This window comes from Pristiophorus japonicus, chromosome 18 (genome assembly GCF_044704955.1).
Source record: "Pristiophorus japonicus isolate sPriJap1 chromosome 18, sPriJap1.hap1, whole genome shotgun sequence".
NCBI classification, from domain to species: Eukaryota; Metazoa; Chordata; class Chondrichthyes; family Pristiophoridae; genus Pristiophorus; species Pristiophorus japonicus.
In genome coordinates, this window is record NC_091994.1 from 62730165 (window position 1) to 62758044 (window position 27880).

The 27880-nt window shown below is 47.9% G+C and overlaps 1 protein-coding gene across 1 annotated transcript in view; it reads left to right on the top strand.

Moving 5' to 3' along the window:
* The window catches only part of hspg2 (heparan sulfate proteoglycan 2), a 643156-nt gene that overhangs the window by 274559 nt on the left and 340717 nt on the right, over positions 1–27880 (top strand). Inside the window, 5 exon segments of the mRNA XM_070860710.1 lie at positions 1675–1793; positions 2542–2653; positions 3013–3123; positions 6899–7026; positions 11874–11960. Coding sequence (XP_070716811.1) covers positions 1675–1793; positions 2542–2653; positions 3013–3123; positions 6899–7026; positions 11874–11960 — 557 coding nt within the window.

Sequence of the window (27880 nt, forward strand, 5' to 3'; positions counted from 1 at the left end):
TCCCGGGGTTAATGCACGGGTTTCTAGGGTCCATTCCCGGGGTTAATGCACGGGTTTCTAGGGTCCATTCCCGGGGTTAATGCACGGGTTTCTAGGGTCCATTCCCGGGGTTAATGCACGGGTTTCTAGGGTCCATTCCCGGGGTTAATGCACGGGTTTCTAGGGTCCATTCCCGGGGTTAATGCACGGGTTTCTAGGGTCCATTCCCGGGGTTAATGCACGGGTCTGTAGGGTCCATTTCCGGGGTTAATGCATGGGTCTGTAGGGTCCATTCCCAGGGTTAATGCACGGGTTTCTAGGGTCCATTCCTGGGGTTAATGCACGGGTCTGTAGGGTCCATCCCCGGGGTTAATGCACGGGTCTGTAGGGTCCATTCCCGGGGTTAATGCATGGGTCTAAAGGGTCCATTCCTGGGGTTAATGCACGGGTCTGTAGGGTCCATCCCCGGGGTTAATGCATGGGTCTATCGGGTCCATTCCTGGGACCCTAGTCAGATATATTTCATTTAAACACAGTATATTGTTATACGATTTGCTTTATTCTTACTGCAATATGTAAAGATTATTTGGGCCCACACCTTTGTGGAGTGCTGGTGGTGGGACACGTGTTGGCTTGGGGCCACCAATCGTCTTCAGGGCAGCAGGAATTTTTAATCCGTTAAGAGTGGGAAAGATTTCAGGAAATTCTTTATTGTTTTCCTCTTGGCTGCTGCTCTCGGGTCACTCAGCTTACCCCGACGTTGGGTCTAAAGCGGCCAGTTTTGCCCAAATATCGTCGTCCTTCCCTGTGTGTCCTAACATGTCATGAGCAGCACTGCTTCTAGCCACTCCCTGGACCTGTGCCTGTGGGAGTTCCCTTTGATGATGTGCAGCGATCTTCCCTTGATCGCTATGGCCTTCCATCAAAATGTAGGTGCAGTTCTGTGAAATGGAGGGAAAGGGCAGTTGAGTACAGTCAGTTTTCCTGTGTATGTAGTTGTTCATTTTTGATGTAATAATTAAATTGTGCTTATGAATTTTGCACAGTATATGCTTAACAGAAGAATTACTAGGGGATAGCGAGGGAAGGTGGAGTTGAGATAGCAGATCAGCCATGATCTTATTGAATGGCGGAGCAGGCTCAAGGGGCTGAATGGCCGACTCCTGCTCCTGTTTTTTGTGTTATCTACTGTCTAGACACCACCTGATATCTAAGTAGCCTCTACGGATTTACTTTCATTAGTAACGTCTGGAATTACATAATAGATGCTTCAGATCATAAGCTCACTCGAGCTTAACTGAAGACTCAAGGTTATGGTGTAGCTACCAGATTGGGTTGTGGTGAGATTGGCCTCTTGCTGCCAATCGCTGCAATCAACTTGCAACCTCCGGGATGGGCTGATTCGGTCTGCTTAGTCTTACCCCCAGGTGGACCCTCTCTCAATAGTCCAACTCATTTCCTCATGTGTCTCTAAGTTGATTGCAAAACAGCACTAGCCTCTCGGTCACGGCATGAATTGCCATTGCTGTAAGAACGCTAGAGGGGATGATAAATGCTGATGAAGACCCCCATTAGTGTGATTTCGCTGCATTCTCTGATATCTTCAATTCTTTTGTTTGATTTGTGAAGAAAGTGCACGCTGTCTATTTGTGTCGATTTTCAATGATTCACAAGTGATCTTGTTTATTTTCTTAGTCGGCGTGGCGACGAGCAGATGGCCAACCTTCCACCAGAGAACATCTCCTGATGGCTTTGGCCGATATTAAAGTTTTCATGATCCGAGCAAGTTATACTGAAGGGACGACGGAAAGCAGGTTGAGTATTGACAGATCCCTGAATAATTCAACTTGAAAGCACTGGTGCCTGTGGAAGCTCTTCACTGTGGTTTGTGCATTGTCCACTGCCGGGCCAGGAATAAGAGTTATCTGCCTGGCTCTGAATGGAGAGGTTGGCTTAGTGTCCCAGAACAAAACAAAAAGCCAGTCCCTGTCACATCGATGCCGCCATTCGGAGATCAAGGTTGACTGGAGATGTTGGGCCTCCTCACAACATCGCTGAAAGCACCCAAGAAACTTCCAACTTGTAGAAAATCGTTTGTAAATTGTCCAGCTGACGTATAAAAGGATTGTGGGGTGGGGGGTGAGTGGGGGTAGGGGACATGAGAGTTCTTTGTCCTAAAACTTGTTCCCAAAGACGCTGTGGTTTGAGTATTCCTGCATTTGTTCAGTTTCTCTGTGGATGCATCGTTCCAGAAGGACTGCTCCACTTGCAGATCAATGGCTTGGTGAATCGGGCTCCTGTCCCTCGCCATCGTGTCCCGTGTGGTGGAGGTTTAGAGTTCTTTTTATGTGGAGGTTGAATTACACTCAAAAAAAAGAAGATTGTTTGGAGAAGTGGTTTAGTGAAATATAAATTGTGTTGTCAGAGAGCAATCCACTCCAGATTGGATAGACATTCAAATTGAAATTCTCTCTGTAGGTCGCAGTGAATGAGGGAAAGAAACCAAACTATTTGCAGAAGTCCTGCAATGTTTGGATTTTAATTGCAGCTGTTCATTTACAGAATATCACAAATCCACATGGATATTGCAGTGCCACATCCCACTGGACAGGAACAAGCGGTTGAGGTGGAGGAGTGTGTCTGCCCAGGAGGCTACAAGGGAACATCCTGTCAGGTAAAAGCAAGGAAGGACTTGCACGTCGCGACAGTCCGAAGCGCTCCACAGGCAAACTCCTTTTCCACATTGGGAAAACCTTTTTGATACAAAACCGGAGTTCAGAATTCCGAGAGTGCTATCCTACTGCGTATATTGGCATGTCACAGTCAGACAGAATGTATAAATAACTAGTCCTCATACACAGCAACTTGCAAACATGGAATGTTTAATATTGTTTCTCTTGTTTGAATTTTTCACCAAATGAGAAAAAATTATTTGTGATAATTTTACTAAGTGTTTAAAAAAAAATTAAGCTTTATGTTGTTTATTTTTGAAACAGAATTTTGCGGAATGTTTAAACTGTTTCTTCCGTGCAGGAATGTGACTTTGGCTACACGCGCACAGCGAGCGGGCTGTACCTGGGAATATGTGAACAATGTGACTGTAATGGGCACTCCGACTGTGATGCAGACACCGGCAAATGCCTGGTATGGATCAATACATGAAATACATCTTCACCTCTAAACACTGATCAATATGTTAAAACTGATCGATACGTTATGTGCAAACTTGGCTGGGGACTTTGAGAAAGGGTGATGTTTTTCTGACTGGCTTGTTTTCATGGCACAGTCTGTATCTGATGGCAATGAACTTGTCACCTCAGCGGTTTAGAAACATGTCGCAGGGTGGTGTAGTGAGAGTGTTGGAGATCTGTCGTTGTGTGACAGAGTGAGAGTTGCCTGCAACCTGCATGGTGGTTATGTTATGGGACCAGTGATCCAGAGGCCTGGGCTAATGATCCCGATCCCCCCATGGCAGCTGGGGAATTTAAATTCCGTTAATTATTTTAAAATCTGGAATAAAAGGCTAGTATCAGTAATGATGACCATGTAACTACAGGATTGCTGTAAAAACCCTCTCGGGTCCTTTAGGGAAGGAAATCAGCCGTCCTTACCTGGTCTGGCCTACATGTGACTCCAGACCCACAACGTGGTTGAATTTTAGCTGCCCTCTGAAATGGCGACTCACCACCTTCTCCTCGAGGGCAATAAATGCTGGCCTTGCCGGCGACACTCACGTCCCATGAATTAATTTAAAAAACAGCACTCGCCGAGTTTCCTGCTGCATTCCAGGTCAGTTACTGGACCGACGCGTAAACTTCCACAGTGTTCAGCAAAATTCACAGCTCGTCACAACAACAGCACATGCCAGCCTACTGCAGGACCTGGGTAACATCCAGGTTTGGGCAACTTTTAAAGTTCATTCTCGGGATGTGGGCATCGCTGGCAAGGCCTGAAGTTGGTACTTGCCCTAATAAGGTGTCGGTAGAGTTTGATACAATTGAGTGGCTTGCTGGGTAATTCAGAGTTGGTGTGGGACTGCAGTAACATGCAGGCCACGTACGGCAGATTTCTGTCCCTAAAAAACTTCAGTGAGCCAGCTGGGATTTTCTGACAGTCCAACAGCTTCATAGTCACTTTTACTGATACCAGCCTTTATAAATGGAATTCAAATTCTCAGGTTGCCACTGTGGGATTTGAACTCGCACTCTCTGGGTTAGTAGTCCTGTAACATAGCCACTACGCTGCCGACAAGTGGCAGGTAACACTCACACTGCATAACTGCACGCAGACCATCTTGCCATGTCACGTTGACCTCTGTCCTGGAGTCCCTCACCCTCTGCGACCCCCCCAGGGGTCACCAATGGCCAGAAGCTGAGCTGGACCAGCCATATTGCTAACTTCGTGCTCTGTGACGAGTGTCTCACCTCCTGAGCCCTCAAACACTTCCCCACCATCGACAAGGCTTAGATCAGGTGTTTATAGAATATTCACCACTCACCTGGGTGGGTGCAGCTGCAGTAGCTCTCACGAAGCTGAAGACCACCCAGGGCACTTGATTGGTGGCCTGCCATTGGCCTCAGCACCCAGCACACTGGGGCTGCGGTACGTACAATTGACAGGATCCCACTGCAGCAACTCGCCGCGGTTGCTTGGAGATGAATCTCGCTCCCGTGCGAGCTGTACCACAGGACGACCCAGAGCAGAAATGCAATGGGAACTCGATCAGCACCAAGTCACACACCATCCTGACTTGGACGTAGATCAACGTCCTGTTATGGTCGCTGAGTCAGAATCCGGGAATTCCCACCCACCACAGTCACCACAAGGATTGTAGCGATTCAAGAGCCCACTAGCTCAGGACAACTAGAGATGGCCAAGAACCCCTGCTTTGCCAGCAAAACCCACAATCCGAGAACACATGATAAACACAAACATATCTAACATCAACAGTTCTAAATATTGTACCACATGTTGGGCATGATAAACCTGAGAGCAGTCACACAAACTTATTTTGTACCATATACTCCGACCACAGATTTTGTTTCATTGCTGCAAGATTTTATTTGTAACTTCAGGAGCAGATAGTTCACTGCTGACTACTCCTGTAGTCTCGCTCGTTTATCTCTGCAGCAATTCTGGGCCAATTAAAATCACCCATAGAAATGAGCCAAATTCTAGCCAATGTTGCATCTGTTTTAATCTTTAGAATGATCTCATCCGTTTATTGTCTCAACGGTTTTCATGGGTAAGCGGCCCTCCCTTTTAGTATGGGAACACTAGTCAGATCCTGCACTGTCTGTGCAGGATTATTGGGGACTTGAACATAACATTGAAGGCATTGATTCATTTCCTATTCCTGCGTCCTCCTGTTCTCTCAAACAAGTCCCGAGTTCTCCTCTAAAAGCTCTGTCAAGGGTAACCTTATAATGATTGTCCAGAAGCTATGCAGTGCGGAGGATAGCTGGTCTCGGTGCTTTACGTCCTGTCCTGTACGGTGTGCCTGCCCTTTACTTGGTGCCCTCTGGCAGCACTATCGAGATCGGCTGTTCACTCGGGAGCTGCATCTCCTCACACACTGACTTGCAACTCAAATCTTGTCAAATCTTGCGACATTTGAGTTATCACAAATCTATTTGAAATAGGCAGCTTCGAGAAACTTTGGTGTCATTTTGACTTCATTGCGCGTTGAAATGGAGATAGAAATCGGGAGTGCTGTTGAACGAGCTGCTGATTCGCTATGGCCCGTTTTACACAGTCAGTTTAACCATGGCCACATGGAGCTCGTGTTGGTTTGCAGGATGGCTAATTGAAATCGTGAGGAGCTGGGGGGAGTGAAAGCCAAGAGTGTGTTCCACAATATTCCAACCCATGAATGACCTGGGATTACATGACTTGCTAAACCTGTAATGTCCCTCGGTGAATCGCTTGTTTACAGCACTGCTTTGGGTGCCGCAATGTTTTCACTCGGGGAACTTTGCACAATTTTGTTCTCTATTTTTCAGCTTTGAAATGGTTCCAGAATTAGTGGCGTTTAAACATTTAAAAATGCGTATCAAAGCTGTTTTGCAGTTGAGTGGTTAAGTAGGCTTGATACTTGGCTAAACGGGAGTGATAGTTTATGGTGAGCACTTTCTGTTGACGGTATACGGAAGGAAATAATACCCACGGCGGTTTTCGCGCTGACGTGGATATGTTGAGCGAGGGACCCTGAACTGTGCAGGGAGAGGGAGATGTTCCCGGCCACATCGGATGTTCTCCATTGCTGGGGTCATTGGCCTAGCAAGGAGGCAGGCCCTATTTAAGGCCATAAAACTAATGGTTCTTTAATAAAATGCCAAATTGCTGCCATGTGTGTAAGTAGAGTATAAAATGGGAGAGTGCCATGAATAAAGAGTATTCCCGAGATGTTCCTTCCCTACCAGGCCCCTCGTTTAATGGAAAGTCTGCCATTGATCAGTCTCAGTGAATAAATAAGTGCTACCATCGATATAATTTAGCCACATTAAATTTCCATTTTCTGTCAGCTATTCTGTGGCCTATCTGTGTATTATACCATTCAGTCCGCTCTTGATCAACATCAGATTTCAACAGGAGTTGAAATTAGCAGCATTTTTAAAATATGCTTCACATACAATTGCTATTTTGATACAAGACCATTTCCCTGGCCGCCCACTGGTAGCTCGAGAGGGAGGGAGGGGAGAGGAGGGGGAGGGATGGAAGAGGGGCAGAGGGAGGGAGGGGATGGGAGGAAGGGAGGGAGGGGGAGGGAGGAAGCGTGCGTTGACATGTGACCCTTCTGGTTGCACACCTTGTCTGAATTATCTCGGATTTTAACTTTTTGCACTCTTATCAGATTGTAATGGTCTCAGAATGTTGTCGGCTGTGATTGACGTTTCTTTGTCTGGTTGTGTCACTCCAGAGTTGCCATCACAACACTCAGGGCCTGAGATGTGAGCGATGTAAGCCCGGTTTCTATGGGGATGCCGGAGGTGGAACCTCCGATGACTGCAAACCTTGTCCGTGCCCAGGGATCACACCCTCAAACCAGTGAGTTTGCTTTAAAAATAATTTATACTGATGCGAATGTGATTTGTTCAACCTCTGTAAACAATTATGAATTGCTCAGTATCCAAATGGGAGAAAATACCCAGAGAGCTATCATTGCTCTGAGATTGAACCTTGCATTGGTTGTATGGGCATGGGGCTTTGCCCTTGAGCCGGAGTGAAAGTGTTACTGGAATCACAAACATAAAATCTTCCAGGAGGCAGGAAATTGGGCAAAGTCTTAGAACATAAATGTTTGTTTTTTTCCCCTTGCATTAAAAATATGGCGTGATATATTGAAGTGTGGTAACCTGGTGCAGTTATATTCATACACCGAAATTGTGTTTATCACCCAAAAAAGCATGTTAATTAAAATGTCTAGCCCACCACCTGTGAGTAACCTGATTTTAAGTAACTGAAAATTACTTTCAAAAACTATACAGAACCAGTTACTAGTTTCATTGGTGTACACTAGTCAGTTTCTTAATAAATTAAATATTTGTAATATTTAACAACTTTTAAATGATGCCTGTGTACCTAAAAAAACGGACACAATTAGTTGAAACTCAGCATGGTGATTAATTTGCTCCATGGGGCGGGGGGGGTGCGGGGGACAGCTCCCAGTGCGATGTACTTTAAACTGGCGCAAAAAGTCGCAGAAACTTGTTCCGCGCTGAACGCAAATTGCACGTAAAATTCCTCGACTATTTGTGCTGGTTTGGCCTACTCCGGGCAAGCTCCTGGTCTGGCCTACTCTGGGCAAACTCCTGGTTTGGCCTACTCTGGGCAAACTCCTGGTTTGGCCTACTCTGGGCAAACTCCTGGTTTGGCCTACTCCGGGCAAACTCCTGGTTTGGCCTACTCCGGGCAAACTCCTGGTCTGGCCTACTCTGGGCAAACTCCTGGTTTGGCCTACTCCGGGCAAACTCCTGGTTTGGCCTACTCTGGGCAAACTCCTGGTTTGGCCTACTCCGGGCAAACTTCTGGTCTGGCCTACTCTGGGCAAACTCCTGGTTTGGCCTACTCTGGGCAAGCTCCTGGTCTGGCCTACTCTGGGCAAACTCCTGGTCTGGCCTACTCTGGGCAAACTCCTGGTCTGGCCTACTCCGGACAAACTGTGCTGGTTTGGCCTACTCCGGCAAACTGCTGGACACAACCTGGTGGAAACTACCCTAATATCTTCAAAGAATTGAAAGAAACGAGGTATGTATCGCCCTGGTGAAGATCAGGAGATCTGTTGGCAGTGGTTCTACAACTGCACTGAAAGTGACCGAGAAGAATGATGCATATAGAGTGGAATCATCAGTCGAAGATTGGACAGGGTTGGATGAAGAAGAAACACTGGGAGAGAAGAGAGCGTGGTAGGGAAGTCATGTGTTCATGAAAGAGGATGAGTCATCGATTACATCATAGGTGAGGAACCGAGATAACTTTGCACATTTGATGGGAGGCCATGCAAGGTAACTTGATCAGAAAGGCTTTGGAGATGTAAGGCAATAGTAGATGAGTGGCCAGTGTTCCAGAGCAGAGTTAATCAGCATTGTTAAGATAACGGATAATTTAAGAATGAATAGGAGAATTACAACTTTCCAGTCCCAAATCCAGGGTCTTAGTTAGAATGGTAAGAGCAACCACCTTTCGTGGGACAGTATAACTAGGAGCAAATGTCCAAAAGGGTGGTAAGGTAGACTTTGGAGCAAGAGAAATTGAAGGGTGGCATAGGGCCACTGGTACGTTGAGAGGTATAGACCTTGAGGACAATGGGCGGGATTCAATCAGGAGCAAAGGTCTTACTGGAATCTGAAAAACAGACAATCCAAAGAACCTGCTGGGGATAAAAGCTGATTCCGATGATGGTCAAACAGACAGAGGGAGATCCTCCAAAATTAAGATGAGAATTGGACGAGGAAAGTGAGCTAGCAACTGTATCCTCAGGCTGTGAGAGGATGGGAAGGAAGATTGACAGAAATGATGAATGATGCTGTGACAAAGTACCGCAAAGGACTGGCTTCAGAAGGAGAGGGAACAATTCAATCTAGTTCGAGTTAACAGCTGTGACGGTGGTTGTACAGAATTGGGAGCAGAGTTGGCTCAGGGTAGGGTCAGACTGATCGAAGTGCCAGGCAAGGTGGGAAGGAACTTTGAGAGGAGGCTCCATTATGGCCGTCACTATGCTGAGGTATAGCAGATCGGGCGGGATGGAGTTACCAATATATATGGAAGGGTAGGAAGAATGGAAGCAGCAGGGTGACCAAGGAAAGGCGGCCAAGACCACCCCAATGAGCTGAGTTACTGGACCAAGCCAGGTGCACAGGGTCACAAAGACTACGATATTCTCCTAAAGATGATAGTTTGAGGAGCCCAGTAGGAAGAAAGCAGTTACAGCTCGCGTTAGAACTGAATTTGAGGAAAGGGGCTATGAGATTCGCTTAAATACCAGCATGGTCAGGGGTCCAGGTAGACCAATCAGGAGTTAATCCAGGTCACTGAGAACAACCACAGACTTGGCTTTAACAGCAGCCTGATCAGCACAGTCCGAGCCGCTGCTTGGATGTTGAAGTTACCAAGAATGGCGATTTCAGCAGAGGGCGCGGATTTGATTTGGCTTGACAAAAATGTGAAAAGTATCAGAGTCGTGAATGTTGGAGCATTAGAAACGACAGATGGATTTAGTGTGGTGAGGGAGAGATTTTAACCACAGGAGGAAATCAGTCCGATTCAGAGGAGGCAAGGTGAGCAACAGTGATACCCGAGTGAGCAGTGGAGTTGGACCCTGGCCATCGGCCATTTCGTGCTACTGCCAAGGCGAACTTACACCTGAGCATTTGATATTCAGTCATAAACTTGGGTCCGGGAATCTTTGGAAGATTCACAAACCAATCCATACTCTGTGCATTCGACAGGCCTCTGGTTTGCTCTGTTTTGGCGTGGTCCCGGCCTGCAAGACCATCAGCAGGCTGGGGCCATTGGAGGGAGCAGCGTGCAACAGTGTGCCACTGCAGGGAGCAGCGCGTGCTGCTGCAGGAGGGTGACGGCTGACTGCAGTGAGGGCAGGTACAGCAGGAGGGGCGAGGTCGGGGCGAAGGAGCGGCGAGTGATCGGGGCCCAGGAGAGGCGAGGGCCCAGGTGCAGCACGGGCCAGCCCACACTGCGATATGTGTGCGCACTCGGTCCGTGCAGCAGAGCAGGTCTCCAGTTGTCTTGGTTAATCCTTGCCACTGGACCAAGACCTAGCTCTGTCAAGCCCGTGTGGTGGCTGGTGTGCAACGGTAACCCCACGTTAAAATAATCCACGCACAGGCGTCTTCCACCCTTCAACATGTAGTTCAGGACCTGGAATATCATTGAAACACCTGTCAACTCATCTGTTCTCGGTGTGCAAGCAAGTCATCCACATTTCGCAGGACCACCTATGATGATGATGGTTCACTCTGACATGTTGCTCAGACTCATGCACACCCCAGTCATTGATTCCCTCTGTTGGAGCTGCTTTCAAAGTCTCTCTGAGATGAAGTGAAGATGTCCTTTGAAGTGGACTCAGCCGTGTAGCAGTGTGTGAGTGACCATGGCCCACTCTCAGGCCAGTGAGTAGTGTGTGAGTGATCATGAGTCACTCCTCAGGCCAGTGAGCAGTGTGTGAGTGACCATGGCCCACTCTCAGGCCAGTGAGCAGTGTGTGAGTGACCATGGCCCACTCTCAGGCCAGTGAGCAGTATGTGAGTGACCATGGCCCACTCTCAGGCCAGTGAGCAGTGTGTGAGTGACCATGGCCCACTCAGGCCAGTGAGCAGTGTGTGAGTGACCATGGCCCACTCTCAGGCCAGTGAGCAGTGTGTGAGTGACCATGGCCCACTCTCAGGCCAGTGAGCAGTGTGTGAGTGACCATGGCCCACTCTCAGGCCAGTGAGCAGTGTGTGAGTGACCATCTGACTCACTCCTCAGGCTAGTGAGCGAGTGACCATCTGACTCAGGCCAGTGAGCAGTGTGTGAGTGACCATCTGACTCACTCCTCAGACCAGTGAGCAGTATGTGAGTGACCATGGCCCACTCTCAGGCCAGTGAGCAGTGTGTAAGTGACCATCTGACTCACTCCTCAGACCAGTGAGCAGTATGTGAGTGACCATGGCCCACTCTCAGGCCAGTGAGCAGTGTGTGAGTGACCATCTGACTCACTCCTCAGGCCAGTGAGTAGTGTGTGAGTGACCATGGCCCACTCTCAGGCCAGTGAGCAGTGTGTGAGTGACCATGGCCCACTCTCAGGCCAGTGAGCAGTGTGTGAGTGACCATCTGACTCACTCCTCAGGCCAGTGAGCGAGTGACCATCTGACTCAGGCCAGTGAGCAGTGTGTGAGTGACCATCTGACTCACTCCTCAGACCAGTGAGCAGTATGTGAGTGACCATGGCCCACTCTCAGGCCAGTGAGCAGTGTGTAAGTGACCATCTGACTCACTCCTCAGACCAGTGAGCAGTATGTGAGTGACCATGGCCCACTCTCAGGCCAGTGAGCAGTGTGTGAGTGACCATGGCCCACTCTCAGGCCAGTGAGCAGTGTGTGAGTGACCATGGCCCACTCTCTGGCCAGTGAGCCAGAATACTGTGAAGGGCAGTGAATTCTCCACGTTGGTTGTAACCGACCTTTGCACAGGGATGAGTACAATGTAACTTTAGTTTAAAAAAAAAACAGCAAAACCGTTTCCATTTTAAATTGCCGTTTTTCAGATACTCTTCACTCGTGCCCGGGCCACTCAGCGGCACATTAGGGCACCGGTGTGAAAACCTTGTTGTGAAATCTGCAAAGCCTCTGGGTGGTTAGCTGAGATTGATTTTAACGGTTTAATTTCTCGCTCAGGTTCTCCTCGACGTGTTTCTGGGACACAGACGGCCAGGTGACCTGCGATCGTTGCCCGAGCGGCTACGGAGGCAGAAACTGCGAAAGGTACAGTCCGCCAGACCCTCTTGTGCCTCACTGTGATGACTGTTTTTATTGTACATTACAATATTCCGTAAGTGGGTATTCCAGGTAATTAGCCCGAGGGCCCACTTATTTAATCTAGTACTTGGAGCTGCTTCCAGAGTGGTGTCATTTCCATGAACCAGCATCTCATTCAGATGTATTGACCCCTTCACCGGCTTGTAATATCTGACAAGTTCTGCTTCAGATGATTATCTCTTTTACATTCATGTCGTTCACTAAATGCCACAAGGCTTCAGTGTAAAATACTGAAAACTGGACCAAGGTATTCAAATATAGTTTTGTTTAGTCCCAACTCGCAGTGCTCCGGTGAAAGGGTTCAATTTAACCAAGCTGATATAAAGTGAATCCCCGAGTTAACAGCAGCTTCTTTGTACCCTGACCAGTAATTCGATGAAGAAAAGAAGCTTGATGTTGCTCACTGACTCGGGGGTTCAGTTTACAAAGCTAAGATCTGTTTTAAGATTTTCAACTGAATTCTGCTTTCTTTGATAGGAATATCCACTTCAAAATTAAAACCCGTTTTCTCAGAGTTGAGGACGTATTGTTTGAGCGCACTGTTTATCCAGCCCAGATAGAGATGCGATGAATGTCCCTTTTATCTGACGGCATGGAGCCCCACCGAGAGTGAGTTTGGCTCATCTCCATGGTGGTGAATATGGGGATTTGAAAGTTGAGTTAGCAGTAAAGCACCTTTGTGCAGTATATCACTGTTTCCACTGGTGACAACCTGCAAAGAAAGCAGTGTAATGTTGAAAACCCTTCTAAGGCAGAACTCCGTTCTTTATCAGGAATATGACACCACGCTACCTCTGTTGAAAGCAGACAACTCACATCTATCTTCTCCCAAACTCTGTGCAGTACATTGAGCATGCAGGAGTGTGACGTAGACGGATAATGTATGGGGAATCCAGCCTGTAGTAATAATCAGAAAGGTGCAAGGTGATTTCATACAGCGACAATAAGCCACAATACAGGATGTCTTTAATATCAGTCGGAAACTGTCTACTCTACGGTTAGCATTGCTCTTGGATGATATATGTGCCAGTGAACTGAAACATAATGATTCAGTGATGGCTGTGGTATATGGAGAATAGTTTAAAATGGATCTAAATATCCATGGAGTCAAATATGACCACCTGCATGCTATATGTTGAGAGTCTGGGGAGAAGCCAAGGTTTAACTAGTAGACATTACCTCAAACAACACAATAACTACCCCAGTCTCTGAGGCAGAAGCTGGAAGGGCAGAATGGCTGTCTGTAGAGCTGATTTTAATGGCCATTAGCATATCCCTCATTCATCAATCATCACCATTGGGAATGTTTTAAGAAGCTTGGGTTCATTGCTAAATTTATACGGTTTCTTTCTGGCCATAATGGGAGTGACAGCAGATACCTCGCCAGCCTCTGTCAGTTCAGCTGATGGCTGGAATTCCCTTTTGACCAAAACAGACCAAGATACTGGGCTCCCAGCTTCTGTAACATGGCATTTATAGTGAGCAGGTATGTTGAGCCTTACTTCCTGTGGAAAAGCCAAAGAGCTGTGCATGATTGAGTTGGTGTTGTGGGAGCTCCTGTATCGCTGCAGGTTGGTGGGCGTGGCCTCTGGTGTGTCTGTACTGATGGCTTCCTGTCGTGGGGGTGTTTGCTCTGCACTCTGGTCTCTTCTCATGGTCCTTTCATACTTGCAAACTTTGCTTCAATGAAAGCAAAATATGTAAAATTGGCCTGATGCTCTTTAAAGAGTATAGCTTTTATTTTTCATTAGATTTAATTGCAAACAACAAATGTATTAGCTTTGGCACTTGTGGGTTATAGAGCTTGACTTCACTTGGATCCTGAGCTTTCGACTAATGGTAGAACAGAAAAACTTAGCTAAATAACATGAAGCTATAACACAGTGTTCTAAATGATGGTATCATACCCAGTGAGTTGGATATGACTCTTTAATGTCTGATAACATTGTCTTTGTGGCTAGATGTTCCCATCCCACAATCTATACAGCCTAATCCCATTCCACAATCCATACAGTATAATCGTGCCCTCTTCACCATTCCATCCGCACCTTTGGAGCAGCTCTCTGATCACAAGGGGTGGGAGATTTGGCAGCTCCGCCACAGACTTGCAGCCAGTCCAGGTAAATGAAAAGGAGGAAGAAGACATGTTTGAGGAGTACTGGCTTTGGAGGGGCCAAGCAGCAGTCTGCAAAGGTTGCTTTATGGTCTGCTGGTTAGGTTGCTCAGCACTCTACCATTGGTGCTTCAAGATTGCATTAGGGTCCTATTGGTGCCTTAGGACCCCGGTTTGCATAGGTGAATAAGGCTGTTTCTGGTGGCTACCTGGGCTGTCCATTTCAAGGCACCAACCAAAATGGCGGCGACCCAGAAGTCATTCCGTGTGGGATGGTAAGTGTTGCACTGCTGTTTTATCACGCTCTGGCCCGGTGGAGGGAATTAAATTAAGCCCCACCTCTTTTTTAAAAAGATGCAATTTTCCAACATCACTGTTTGGGCAGTAATCTGGCTGAGTGCAGCACCCTCTTTGTAGAAGCTGCCTGAAATTAACAGACTGAAAATGGGGCGGCTCTATAAAGGGCACAATCCACTCTGCCAGATTACCACCCAGGTGCCTCGGACAAAAATCAACCCCTTAATGGGATACGGTAACATAGAGGGACGTGATCGGGGCCCAGAGGAGGCGTGAGTTAGGGGCCCAGGGGCAGCACAGGCCAGCCTACACTGTGACATGTGTGTGCACTAGGTCCGTGCAGCAGAGCTGGTCTCCAGTCGTCCTGGTTAACCCTTGCCACTGAACCAAGACCTAGCTCTGTCAAGCCCGTGTGGTGGCTGGTGTGCAACGGCCACCCCACGTTAAAAATTCCACGCACAGGCGTCTTCCACCCTTCAACATGTAGTTCAGGACCTGGAATATTAGGTACTTCATTGAAACACCTGTCAACTCATCCTTTTTTGGCGTGGAAGCAAGTAATCCTCGAAACGAGGGACTGCCTATGATGATGATGATGAGTATATTCCCATCCCACTATCCATACAGTATAATCCCATCCCACAATCCATGCAGTATAATCCCATCCCGCAGTCCACTTAGTGTCTGGACTGCTCTGTAAATGGTATTGCTGATTTTCCTCCCACGTTTATTCAGTTGAGCTCTCTGTTATCCGCGCCCACTCACGAACACTTGGACACACGCTATGTAAGTCGCCATTCCATAGCCAGGCGTGTCCCACAGACCCCGTAAAACAGCTGCTTCGAGAGGTTGGAACACCTCAGCTTGCCTGTGATTATGTTCCTGCTCAGGCAGTTTTGCTGGGATAGGAAAGGTCTTGGTGTATGATAAGCAATGGCAGACATTTAAAGAAGTATTCCAAAATTCTCAACTAATATACATTCCATTGAGAAATAAAAACTCCACAGGAAAAGTGATCCATCCATGGCTAACTAAAGAAGTTAAGGATAGCATTAGATTGAAAGTAGAAGCTTATAATGTTGCGAAGAATGGTAGTAAGCCTGAGGATTGGGAGAGTTTTAGAAACCAGCAAAGGATGACCATAAAATTGGTAAAAAGGGAGTAAATAGAATATGACAGTAATCTAGCAAGAAATAGAAAAACAGACTGCAATAGCTTCTACAAGTAAACGTTGGTCCCTTAGAGGCTGAGACAGGAAAAATTATATGGGGAATAAGGAAATGACAGAGATTTGAAACAAATATTTTGCATCTGTCTTCACAGTAGAAGACACAAAAAGCATACCAAATATAGTGGGGAACCAAGGGGCTAATATGCGTGAGGAACTTAAAGTAATTAATATCAGTTGAGAAAAAGTAGTAGTGGGACTAAGAGCCAACAAATCCCCTGGATCTGATGGCCTACATCCTAGGGTTCTAAAAGAGTGACTGGAGAGATAGTGGATGCAATGGTTGTGATCTTCCAAAATACCCTAGATTCTAGAACGGTCCCAGCAGATTGGAAGGCAGCAAATGTAACAGCGCTATTCAAGAAAGAAGGGAGAGAGAAAACAGTGAATTACAGACCAGTTAACCTGACATCAGGTAGTCAGGAAAATACTGGAATCCATTATTAAGGAAGTGATAACAGGGCACTTAGAAAATCATAACATAATTAGATGGAGTCAGCATAGTTTTATGAAAGGAAAATTGTGTTTGACAAATTTGTTAGAGTTTTTTGAGGATGTAACTAGTAGAGTAGATAAAGAGATATAGGATGTAGTATATTTGGATTTCCAAAAGGTATTCGATAAGATGCCACATAAAGGGTTGCTACATAAGATAAGGGCTCATGGGGTTGGGGTAATATATTAGCATGGATAGAGGATTGGTTAACGGACAGAAAACAGAGAGTCAGGATAAATGTAACTAGTGGGGTGCCACAAGGACCAGTGCTGGGGCTTCAGCTATTTACAATCTATATTAATGACCTAGATGAAGGGACCAAGTGTAATGTATCAAAGTTTGCTGACGATACAAAGCTAGGTGGGACAGTAAGCTGTGAGGAGAACACCAAAACGTTTGCAAAGAAATATAGATAGACTGAGTGAGTGGGCAGTGAGATGGCAGATGGAGTATAATGGGGGAAATGTGAGGTTATTCACTTTGGTAGGAAGAATAGAAAAACAGAATATTTTTTAAATGGTGAAAAACGTTTAAATGTTGGTGTTCAGAGAGATTTAGGTCCTCATACAGGGAACACAGAAAGCGAGCATGCAGGTACAGCAAGCAATAAGGAAGGCAAATGGCATGTTGTCCTTTATTGCAAGGGGGTTGGAGTATAAGAGTAAGGAAGTCTTGCTACAATTGTACAGGGTCTTGATGAGACCACACCTGGAGTACTGTGCACAGTTTTGGTCTCCTTATCTAAGGAAGGATATACTTGCCTTGGAGGCGGTACAACAAAGGTTCACTAGATTGATTCCTGGGATGAGAGGGTTGTCCTATGAGGAGAGATTGTGTAGAATGGGCGATACTCTGGAGTTTAGAAGAATGAGAGATGATCTCATTGAAACACAAGATTCTGAAGGGGATTGACCGGGTAGATGCTGTGAGGTTGTTTCCCCTGATTGGAGTGTCTAGAACTAGGGGGCACAGTCTCAGGATAAGGGGCCAACCATTTAAGACAGAGATGAGGAGGAATTTCTTCACTGAGGGTTGTGAATCTTTGGAATTCTCTGCCCAGAGGGCTGTGGATGCTGAGTCATTGAGTATATACAAGGCTGAGATACATAGGTTTTTGGACTCTGGATCGGGCGGGAAAGTGGAGCTGAGGTCAAAGATCAGCCATGATCTTATCGAATGGCGGAGCAAGCTTGAAGGGCCGCATGGCCTGCTCCTGCTCATAATGCTTATGTTCTTGTGTTATGAAGCCTGTGTTGCAGCTCCCCAGTACAGCAGCCTGACTGGACTAGTTTGAGCTGCTACCGTCCAATGGGAAACAACCATAATGTAGAATTGTATCCTTGCAGCCGTGCAACTTGGTCAGCACAGCAGTGATGTTTGAGTTGGTGGAGTTAGAGCTGCAGTGCCCTGCATTTGTCTCAGTATATCTCCCGCCCTGTCATTAAGTGGTAATGAGTTGTTGATGTGCAATTAGCAGGTTTCCCGGGGTGAATAACAGCGTCACGAGGTTTTGGCCTGGTTTCCGTGTGTTTCCACCCGGGTGAGCAGACGGGGCCTCGGTTTAATGTCTCATCTAAGAGGCAGCACCTCCGACAGTGCAGCACTCCCTCGGTACTGCACAGGAATGTCGGTCTGGATTTTTGTGCTCAAGTCTCTGGAGTAGGACTTGAACCCATGACCTTCTGACAATGGCGAGAGTGCTACCCACTGAGCAAGTCATGATTATAATACGTGCTCTGTACGACACGGCCAAAAGCTGTGGCACCTCACCAGGAGGAGTGAAGAGGCCGATGGGTGTATAAATACTATCTACGGCCTGATACCCTTGCTGTTAACGCAGAGACAAAGGTTGAGGAATCAATAAAACAATGTTATTTAAACGGCATAGGAAAGTCTTGAGGGACTGGTCCTGTTAAAGTTATAGTTATAGAAGAAAGTGATAAAACACACCTGAAATGTACTTTAATTTTTTTTCTTGGAACGGCCGTTTTGCTGCCGCCGTTAGACCCGCAAGTCTCGTCTCAAAGTCTCCCTGTTGGGCTGCTCTGGTGACATTAATAAGGGAAGGTGTCCCAGAGTGGCTCCATTGCATCGGTCAATTCCCTAACTACAGATTGACGACTCTGGGCTGGAGGGTGTCCCTTGGGGGTGCTTTGAAATTGCCCCACTGTGGGGCGGGTGAGGGGCGCTCCCTGTGGAGCGGGTGAGGGGCGCTCCCTGTGGGGTGGGTGAGGGGTGCTCCCTGTGGGGTGGGTGAGGGGCACTCCCTGTGGAGTGGGTGAGGGGCGCTCCCTGTGGAGTGGGTGAGGGGCGCTCCCTGTGGAGTGGGTGAGGGGCGCTCCCTGTGGGGTGGGTGAGGGGCACTCCCTGTGGGGCGGGTGAGGGGCGCTCCCTGTGGGGTGGGTGAGGGGCGCTCCCTGTGGGGCGGGTGAGGGGCGCTCCCTGTGGGGCGGGTGAGGGGCGCTCCCTGTGGGGCGGGTGAGGGGCACTCCCTGTGGAGCGGGTGAGGGGCGCTCCCTGTGGGGCGGGTGAGGGGCGCTCCCTGTGGAGAGGGTGAGGGGCGCTCCCTGTGGGGCGGGTGAGGGGCGCTCCCTGTGGGGCGGGTGAGGGGCGCTCCCTGTGGGGCGGGTGAGGGGCGCTCCCTGTGGGGCGGGTGAGGGGCGCTCCCTGTGGGGCGGGTGAGGGGCGCTCCCTGTGGGGCGGGTGAGGGGCGCTCCCTGTGGGGCGGGTGAGGGGCGCTCCCTGTGGGGCGGGTGAGGGGCGCTCCCTGTGGAGTGGGTGAGGGGCGCTCCCTGTGGAGTGGGTGAGGGGCGCTCCTTGTGGGGTGGGTGAGGGGCACTCCCTGAGGGGCGGGTGAGGGGCGCTCCCTGTGGAGCGGGTGAGGGGCGCTCCCTGTCGGGTGGGTGAGGGGTGCTCCCTGTGGAGCGGGTGAGGGGCGCTCCCTGTGGGGTGGGTGAGGGGCGCTCCCTGTGGGGTGGGTGAGGGGTGCTCCCTGTGGGGCGGGTGAGGGGCGCTCCCTGTGGGGTGGGTGAGGGGCGCTCCCTGTGGGGTGGGTGAGGGGTGCTCCCTGTGGGGCGGGTGAGGGGCGCTCCCTGTGGGGCGGGTGAGGGGCGCTCCCTGTGGGGCGGGTGAGGGGCGCTCCCTGTGGGGTGGGTGAGGGGCGCTCCCTGTGGGGTGGGTGAGGGGCGCTCCCTGTGGGGTGGGTGAGGGGTGCTCCCTGTGGGGTGGGTGAGGGGCACTCCCTGTGATTTGGATCAATGGAGCAGGATTGGAGACCATCGGCGTTAGTCTAGCTGCTAACTCTGTGTGGTTTACGGGTCACATGTTGGTATGTTCCTGCACTCCTCTAATCATTATTTAATATCTTTTGTAGGACAGTGGTAGAAATATTTCTTTAAATTGTGCCTGCTCAAGAATGAAGAAAGTGGTGCTACCAGCATCAATCATTTGTAAAATTGAAGAGGTACTTTGCATATATATGCACAAAACTTCAAAGGAGCAGAAAAAACCCATTCCAGCCACTGTAGCTCATCCTCCTCACACCCTCGCTTCCCCATTCGAACAAGAAATGTCTTGGGTACCTTTCTGTTTGTGTGAGTCTGGGATTTCACTCGCTGTGAAAGGGAAGGCCAGCTGTAGTGTGTGTACAACTGAGCAAAGTCTGTGCACTGTGACCCCTCAGGACAGACCCCCTTCTCTCAGTACTTTGTTAGCAATACCATCCTCACCGTTGCGCATCTTCACCCAAATCAACTGGGCATTGGGCTTTGTCTGGAATGGAGCAGGTAATGGGGGAGATTTCAGACGGTCTGTGCAATCCTACAGGTGCCTAAAGCCCATTGGTCAATTCAGTTTTAAAAGCTCAGTGTACACGTTGTGCTTTTTAGTCATTACCTTGTGATTGGGTGGTGAGATGAGAAATAAAGTGTCCTGCGACGAGGACTGGATTTGCCAAGTTAGTGGTACGGAGCCGACGGTGACTGGAGCAGAGTATCCACGCCCCACACTCTCGCTCTCCAGTCACTGCTTCTCTTTGTTCCAAGACGTGATTGGGTTGTTTTGAGCTATCTACCAATCAGTGGTGTGTATACTCTCCAGTGCTGCCTTGCACCTGCCGGAGATACCGTTTGCTTTGCAGCTTCTGACGGCCTGCAAAAAGTAGTAAATGTCAGGATGAGAGTTGGTGTTTGGGACAGTAGTCATGTTTGGAGGATTGCATTGAGGCGAGGAGCAGGTGAGAGCAGACTTTGGTGCCTGGTTTATAACTGAACTTCCTGCACAGACTAGGCTGGGGCCTTTACTTTAATCACTGCCTAATCCCTCTCGCACTGGTCTGCTTCTGCTAACTAACCGCACTAACACGGGGCGCCTGTGGTGGCTACTTGTTGGTCAGGCTTTGCAAGCATTGCAGATTGCTGTGTAAAGCCTTTCCACACTGACACACAAGTAACATATAGACAAAACAACACCACTTGGCTGAAACATGTCTATTGTTGTAAACGATAGAGTTTTCACTGCCCGCTCTTTGTGCTCAAGTAAATAGCTCAAAGAAACCACTCTAAAATGAAACCGATTTAAACTAACCAACTGGTTGCCAATCGGAGGCAGAACTGTCAAATTCCATGTTCAATATTTCTTTAAAGAAAGAATCGATGTTTTTGTTTGCTGACCAACACCTTTAATCTTTAAAAAGAAATCTGACTGAACTCTGCCAAGTGTGGATTCTGCCAGTAAAGCTGGAGTCTCAGGAGTTGCTTCCAGTTGCCTGTCGGAACATTACTGAAGTTGGGCCAAAAGATGGTGCGGAAGACCTGAGTGCCAATGCAACGGAAACGGTCGATGCGAGAGGTACCGATGAGCCAGGAGCACCTTCAGTGACCAGTAGCACCACAGGGGGTGTAGGGACAATGGACAACACTTTCATGTCAGTGGTCAAGACCACCTCGAAACGGAGGACCTATAACTTCAGGCACCTGATGAAAGCCTCTCTCATCAGCTTCAACAGAAGACTAACAATGTTAGAGGACACAGGTTTGGACCTTAAAGACGGCTTCAAGCATTTACAGAAAAGGCAAGATAATTTAAGCTTGCAGCTGAAGAACCTGAGCCACATGCTGTTGGCGCCCCCCAAAGACAGGCTGATTTCCGAACTCCGCTGGAAGTACACCGACGTGGATGACAAGCTGACTGCTTTGCAAGTCCGACTGGAGATTCTCATTGACGGTTTTGCAGCTTTGGCCGAGGAAATCTCTGACCTGAGGAAAAGGAGGATTTCGCTCAGCAATAGTGATCAACCAAATCTCACACAAACGGCCAGCAGCTCCCCGACCAATGGGTTTACCAAGTACTCCAAAGTACCTTCCAGAAAGCGATCGAAAGTGAGGCCAACACCTTATGGAAATAACGGCAACACCTCAAGATTTGTTTCCACAAGCCCTGCAGTTAAAGGCCGCTCTCTCAGCACAACACTGCAAAGCAAAAGCAAAGCGTTTCGCTCTCACAGAAAAGCAGCTCCTACTGTTGATCCCGTGACAACTGTACGGACACGTGTCAAACCCACAGCCTCCCCTGTGCGACCCGCCAGCAAAGTCCCGGCAAAGGGCAAACGTGTCGTGCCTGGGCAGCAAAGTCCAGCTCCATCTGGTAACGGCAGCGCTATTGTCAAGCAAGTCCCCACAACAGCCATCTCAACACTAACAGTGAATCCTGCAGTCACACTTCAACCAGTCTGGCCTACTGCACTTACACTGCATTCAAATGTGACTGTGGTCATCACAGAGCCTGAGGGTTTGACCATGCCACCAACTCCTGCAGCTGTGCTGGAGAAACCCACAAAAACACGTGTACGGCTATCGGGAATGAAGGTGAAACCCAGATACGTAGAAACTGTAAATAATGCTAGGGCTAAGGGGGATACACATTCTGGTGGTAAAACCATCACAGAGTCCAAAGGTGAACCAAAACCTGGCCAAAATATAACCGTGCAACCCAAGGATAAAACCAAACGTGGGAGTAAGACCCCGGACCATCTTCATACCCCTGTCAGACCCTCTGCAACCCCCACACGTACCCGAGGTGGGTTCCAAAGGCATAAAATCAAGCCCCCGTCACCATCGGATAGAAACCTTGCATCCATCCCCAGGAGAGGGAGAGTCTTCCCTACATCAGGTCCCACCGCACTGTCCCCAGTGAGGGCGCAGCCTAAAGTTACCGGCAAACCAAGAACTCTGCCAGCATTGGTGTCTGGCAGGAAGGTCTCGGACAAGGTGGAGACCTGGCTGACGCTTGCCACAACACTCCCGACAGCGGCAGCCCCGCTGAAACGATCAGACAGTCGGCGAACCGGTGGGTCACATTCTAAACAATGTGAGCGTGGTGATCCACCAAGAAACAAAGTGGCAGGAAGCAGGAAGAAAAAGACAAAGAAAATGACGGCACTTGACATCCTGCAGTTACTGCGAGGAGGACACCATCACTACTCCAACTCCAATGGGAAAATCAAGGACCTGCCCCTCTATATTACTCTGGGCCGCCTCGCCATTCCAATCAAAATCATCCCAGACTGATGAGCTTCTCTGCTGGCACTCAGACTTCATCGTAATGGAAAATCCGTGGACAGACATGCATGGAGTAGCTGGTCTGGTGCTTGTTGCCTAAGTGTACTGAGAACTGGCGGGGATTCTTTGGCATGTCTCTGTACAAAACACGTACAAAGGGAACTGTCACGTTTTTGAAGGTGTTATGTAATGTTATTTGTGAAAGTAAACTGTAGCTCATTTCAAACCGTAATGAGGTGCAAATAACTACCTCAATTCAAGTGCCGCACTTGGTTTCCTTGCATTTGCTCTATTGGAATAATCTGTACAGAAACCCGTCTGGATTAATAATTTATTGAGTTCAACAAGTCAGTCTCTTTGATTTAAATATTTGATCGTGGCACCCAAAGGGAATGAGCATCATATTGTACCTCCACACCATCTTCAAATTAACTTGAATCGAGGTTTCAGTGGCGAGCAAGTGTTTGGCCTGCGTGAAGGATTATAGACCATACCACTGAAACTGCGTGTCTGTCTCGCTGTATGTCACGTCCCGCGTTCCTCACACTGACCCCGATTTAACAATCAGTTCATTACAGTGCTCAACCAGCCACATCTTTGTGGTCAGGTCTACAGTGTGTGCAAGTGCAGGAACTCCACGGCAACGGTAAGGTAAACAGAGGCTGAATTTCAAGCTCCTGTGGTTCTGGGAGCACCTGGCCTCAACCTTCGGCTATTTTTATTTCACTCCCCGCGATATCGGTCATTTGCTTACACGATCGATGCTGTTTTGAGTGGTTTTTTTCTAAGTGTTATTGAATCTTTTTTGTAAACCTCTCTTTTGAAAGTTAGCGTTGCCAAATAGAAAATGAAACCTATTAAGATCACATTAACTGTTTAAATGTTCTGTATTTAATAACATCTTCCTGTGTTACTGGATGAACTGTATGCAGCACTGAAGACAGATTATCAAACACAAATATATTTTGGATTCATGGTTTCTAAAAACACCGTCCCGTAACTCCGCGTATAATTACCCACAGGGAAGGGGAGGGGTGCAGGGCTATGTACTGTACTGTGGTCAGATGCTCTCTGTATAGAAGGCCACCTCCTGGGGTATCTCGGCTTCTTATCTCCATCTGACTGTTACCCTTGAAGAGAAAGTTTCTTCCAGTCACTGGACTCAGTAAGTTCAGTAAGCTATGTGGGGGTATATTTTCCTCCATCACTAACTGAAGGGAGGAAAAAACTGACTAGTATAAAGCAGAGAACAGTATTTGATATTTGCATCAAGCTTGTTGCTAAACTTCGCAAATGTGATATATTCACAGAGCACAGAATACACAACTTCCTAACATGGCAGGCAGCTCTCTTGGAAGCCTCCGGAAATCTGCCTGCCATGTTAGGAAGCTGTGTGTGCTGTGCTCTGTGAATATATCACATTTGGCGACAAGGATGGGATTTCTACTCATAGCTTTGAACTCTGGACTCATAGCTTTAAAAGCTGGTTTACCCTTCAGTCAGCATGCCTTCGCAAGATGCCCAGTCTTCCTGCAGAAGAAACACTCTGCCTTCACGTATGGACAACTTTGAGCAATGTGTGGTCCCAGGCACCTATAGCATGACTTCGACGCTCTGTTAGAATTTCCAGTTTCTAAGACTTTGGGCCCCCACCGTCTTTTACTTTGAACCTGCAGGTGATTTACCTCGGTTGACTGACGACCGTAATTATTATTTAATTCTCAGGAATATTGTTCGGCCATGCCCATCGATCTCGCTATCTGACAAGCAATCTCAAAAGTCAAGTCATCCGTCGTCAATAACTTCCTTCTGATCGCATCATTTTTCACCCCACAAACAAAACGATTCCGTAATGCTCGGTTTTGAAAGTTTCCAAAATTACAGTGCATCGATAGCTTTTTTAATGCTATGATGTAATCACTGATACTTTCATCAGCCTTTTGATTCCGAATCCCGAAACGATAGCTTTCAGCAATTTCTAACGGTTTGGGGTTATAGTACTGCTCCAGCTTCGTTAAAATCTGTTTAAGCGTTGTGTCCTTTGGCTCGTCAGGCACAAGCAGATTTACAAGGGTTTCGTATAATGTCGGACCCCCCACCGATAAGACGATCGCTTTCTTACATTCCAACACAGCCTGGTTCTGGACTGCATTGTCTGGAACTTCGCTTATGTTATTTGCAGTGAAATACATTTCTAGCCGATCCATATACGCTTTAAAACGTTCCCGGTCGTGCCTATATTCCTCCAAATGTCTGATTACACCTGCCATTTTAATTTCTAGCTGTTCTCACCGTGTGCTGTACCTTGCCTCGGATTTTTGTAGCTTTTTCCAAAGACAGAAACTTCCAAAGTGTCTCTGTCGGCTGGCTGAATCCTTCACCAACAAAATGTAAGCTTTAAATCATCCAAAAAATCCCATCTCGCCGCCAAGCACAAGCACACACAGCTTCCTACATGGCAGGCAGCTCTCTCGGAAGCCTCCGGAAATCTGCCTGGTTCTGTTTAATTATTAACTGTACAATTGCAGTACACAATACGTGTGGAGCTGCAAACATTACGAGACATTACACTTCAAAATGTCCCTCAGTCTGTGCTTTACAGAAGCTCTGCAGTTGTGTTTGCTTTCAGCAAGTCCTCGATCCAATGGCTGGCTGTCGCACATCACATACATTCAGTTGTGTAGATTTTGTTCTTCCCACAGGGTGATGGTCACTGCTTTTAATGTGTTGGAACATTTGCTTCCATTGTTTATTGATTTGAGCGATTTCCAGAGCTGTTTGTTCTGCTCCACACCAGCTGTAGCCGAGTCATTGAACCAAGAGCTAGAGCAGAACGTTCAGTCCCCATCCTCCATGGAAAGGAGCCTTGTGTTCGCATCCTCCGACAGGCACACCTCTGCCTCCCACTTATCTGGAGAATAGGGACCACTATTACAATCATCCACAAAGCTTGGGAGAGCTACATTGAAGAGAGAATCTCTCTGTATCCTCTGACATTACAGAACTTGCTCTAGTCACATTTGTTCAGCTTTTGGGACTTCATATTAGCTCTGATTATCGACCAACATCAAAAGAAGTAACAAAACCGTTGAAAGCTGCAAGCAATGCCCAACTGATGTAAGATTGACCACGTTGCACCTTCAGCTTGCTCCTATGCAATGATCGCATTTCCAATCCTGATCAGTGGAGCTTGTAACAATAACCCTATTGAAAGATTCAGCACCAAGATATCGCCAGCTTTTGAGTGACTTTGGCATTCACAAATCTGCCATAATTTATGATGACCCCTCAGATCTCTCTCGAAGCAGCCGCTCAATAGAACCACGGAATATTAGGAAGACTGGGCTTTCTTGTAAAATAAGGAAAACCCAGCTCCAGCAATATCTGCCCTGCATTGGCACTACCATCCATTCACTTCTGGGTACAGCCATGTTCTCCTGCATTACCTCATGGTGGGTCACTAGCCCTTCCCTGCCCATCGAGTGGCTGCCTAATGAACCTGCCTGTATGTGGGCAGGTCTGTTACAATATAAATCAGTGAAATATGTCGTACAGCATAGGCCCAATCATTTGTGTTGGAGCAATGGTCACCTGTGCATGCCTGGCGCAGAGCTTCGTGGGAAGGGGAAGTGGGGGAGCAACATTTACATTTCCAAAGGGCCAGTTTCAGCCAACTTTCGAAACCGTTTTCATCCTGTTCTTTGGACCATGTGCTCACTTACACTGCGGCAAAACAAAATGCAAGTCTTGCCATAACGCATGTCAGGCGCTGGAACATCCGGGCCAGACTGTTTCATTTATTCCACCTCCTATGCAAATATGGCTCACTTCTTCACTAATTATTGACCAGAGGAATTGCACTGCATTGGCCATTGGATTTTACTCATTCTTCGCATTTCTAGCCTTTATCGATGGTCCCATTCTCGCGCACACTTTGAGATAGGGGCTCCGGGCATAGATCATAGAAACATAGAAATTTAGTGCAGAAGGAGGCCATTTCGGCCCATCGTGACTGCCCCGGCCGACACAGAGCCGCACAGCCCTTGATCAGCAGCCCTGAAGGTTACATATAAAACTATGAACAATGACGGAAAGGTAAAGAGCACCCGGCCCAACCAGTCCGCCCCACACAACTGCAACATCCCATGAATCGTAACATTTTACACTCCACCTCAACCGGAGCCACGCGATCTCCTGGGAGAGGCAAAAAAACAGATAAAAACCCAGGCCAATTGGGGGAAAAAATCTGGGAAAATTCCTCTCTGACCCATCCAGGCGATCGAAACTAGTCCCGGAGATCACTCTGGCCGTATTAGATTCCCTGAAGTACTTACCATCGTATCTGCACCAGCCAACAAGAGGTTATCCAGCCTAATCCCACTTACCAGCTCTAGGTCCGTAACCCTGCAGGTTACAGCACTTCAAGTGCCCATCCAAGCATCTTTTAAATGTGGTGAGGGTTTCTGCATCTACCACCTTTCCAGGCAGTGAGTTCCAGACCCCCACAACCCTCTGCGTGAAGAAGCTTCCCCTCAAATCCCTCCTAAATCTTCCACCAACCACCTTAAACCTATGCCCCCTCGTAATGGACCCCTCCACCAAGGGAAATAGATCCTTGCTATCCACTATATCCAGGCCCCTCAAAATTTTATACACCTCAATGAGGTCTCCCCTCAGCCTCCTCTGTTCCAATGAGAACAAACCCAGCCTATCCAATCTGTCCTCATAACTAAGGTTCTCCATTCCAGGCAGCATCCTTGTAAATCGCCTCTGCATCCTCTCTAGTGTAATCACGTCCTTCCTGTAATACGGTGACCAGAACTGCACGCAGTATTCCAGCTGTATTGTACAATTTAAGCATAACCTCCCTGCTCTTGTATTCTATGCCTCGGCTAATAAAGGCAAGCATTCCGTATGCCTTATCCACCTGGCCTGCTACTTTCAGGGATCTGTGGACAAGCACTCCAAGGTCCCTTTGTTCTTCTGCACTTCTAAGTGGCCGACCATTTAATGTGTATATCCTTTCCTTATTAGCCCTCCCCATGTGCATTACCTCACGCTTCTCTGAATTAAATTCCATTTGCCACTGCTCTGCCCACCTGACCAGTAGATGGATAGCCTCCTGCAGCCCATGACTTTCCTCTTCATTATCAACCACACAGCCAATTTTAGTGT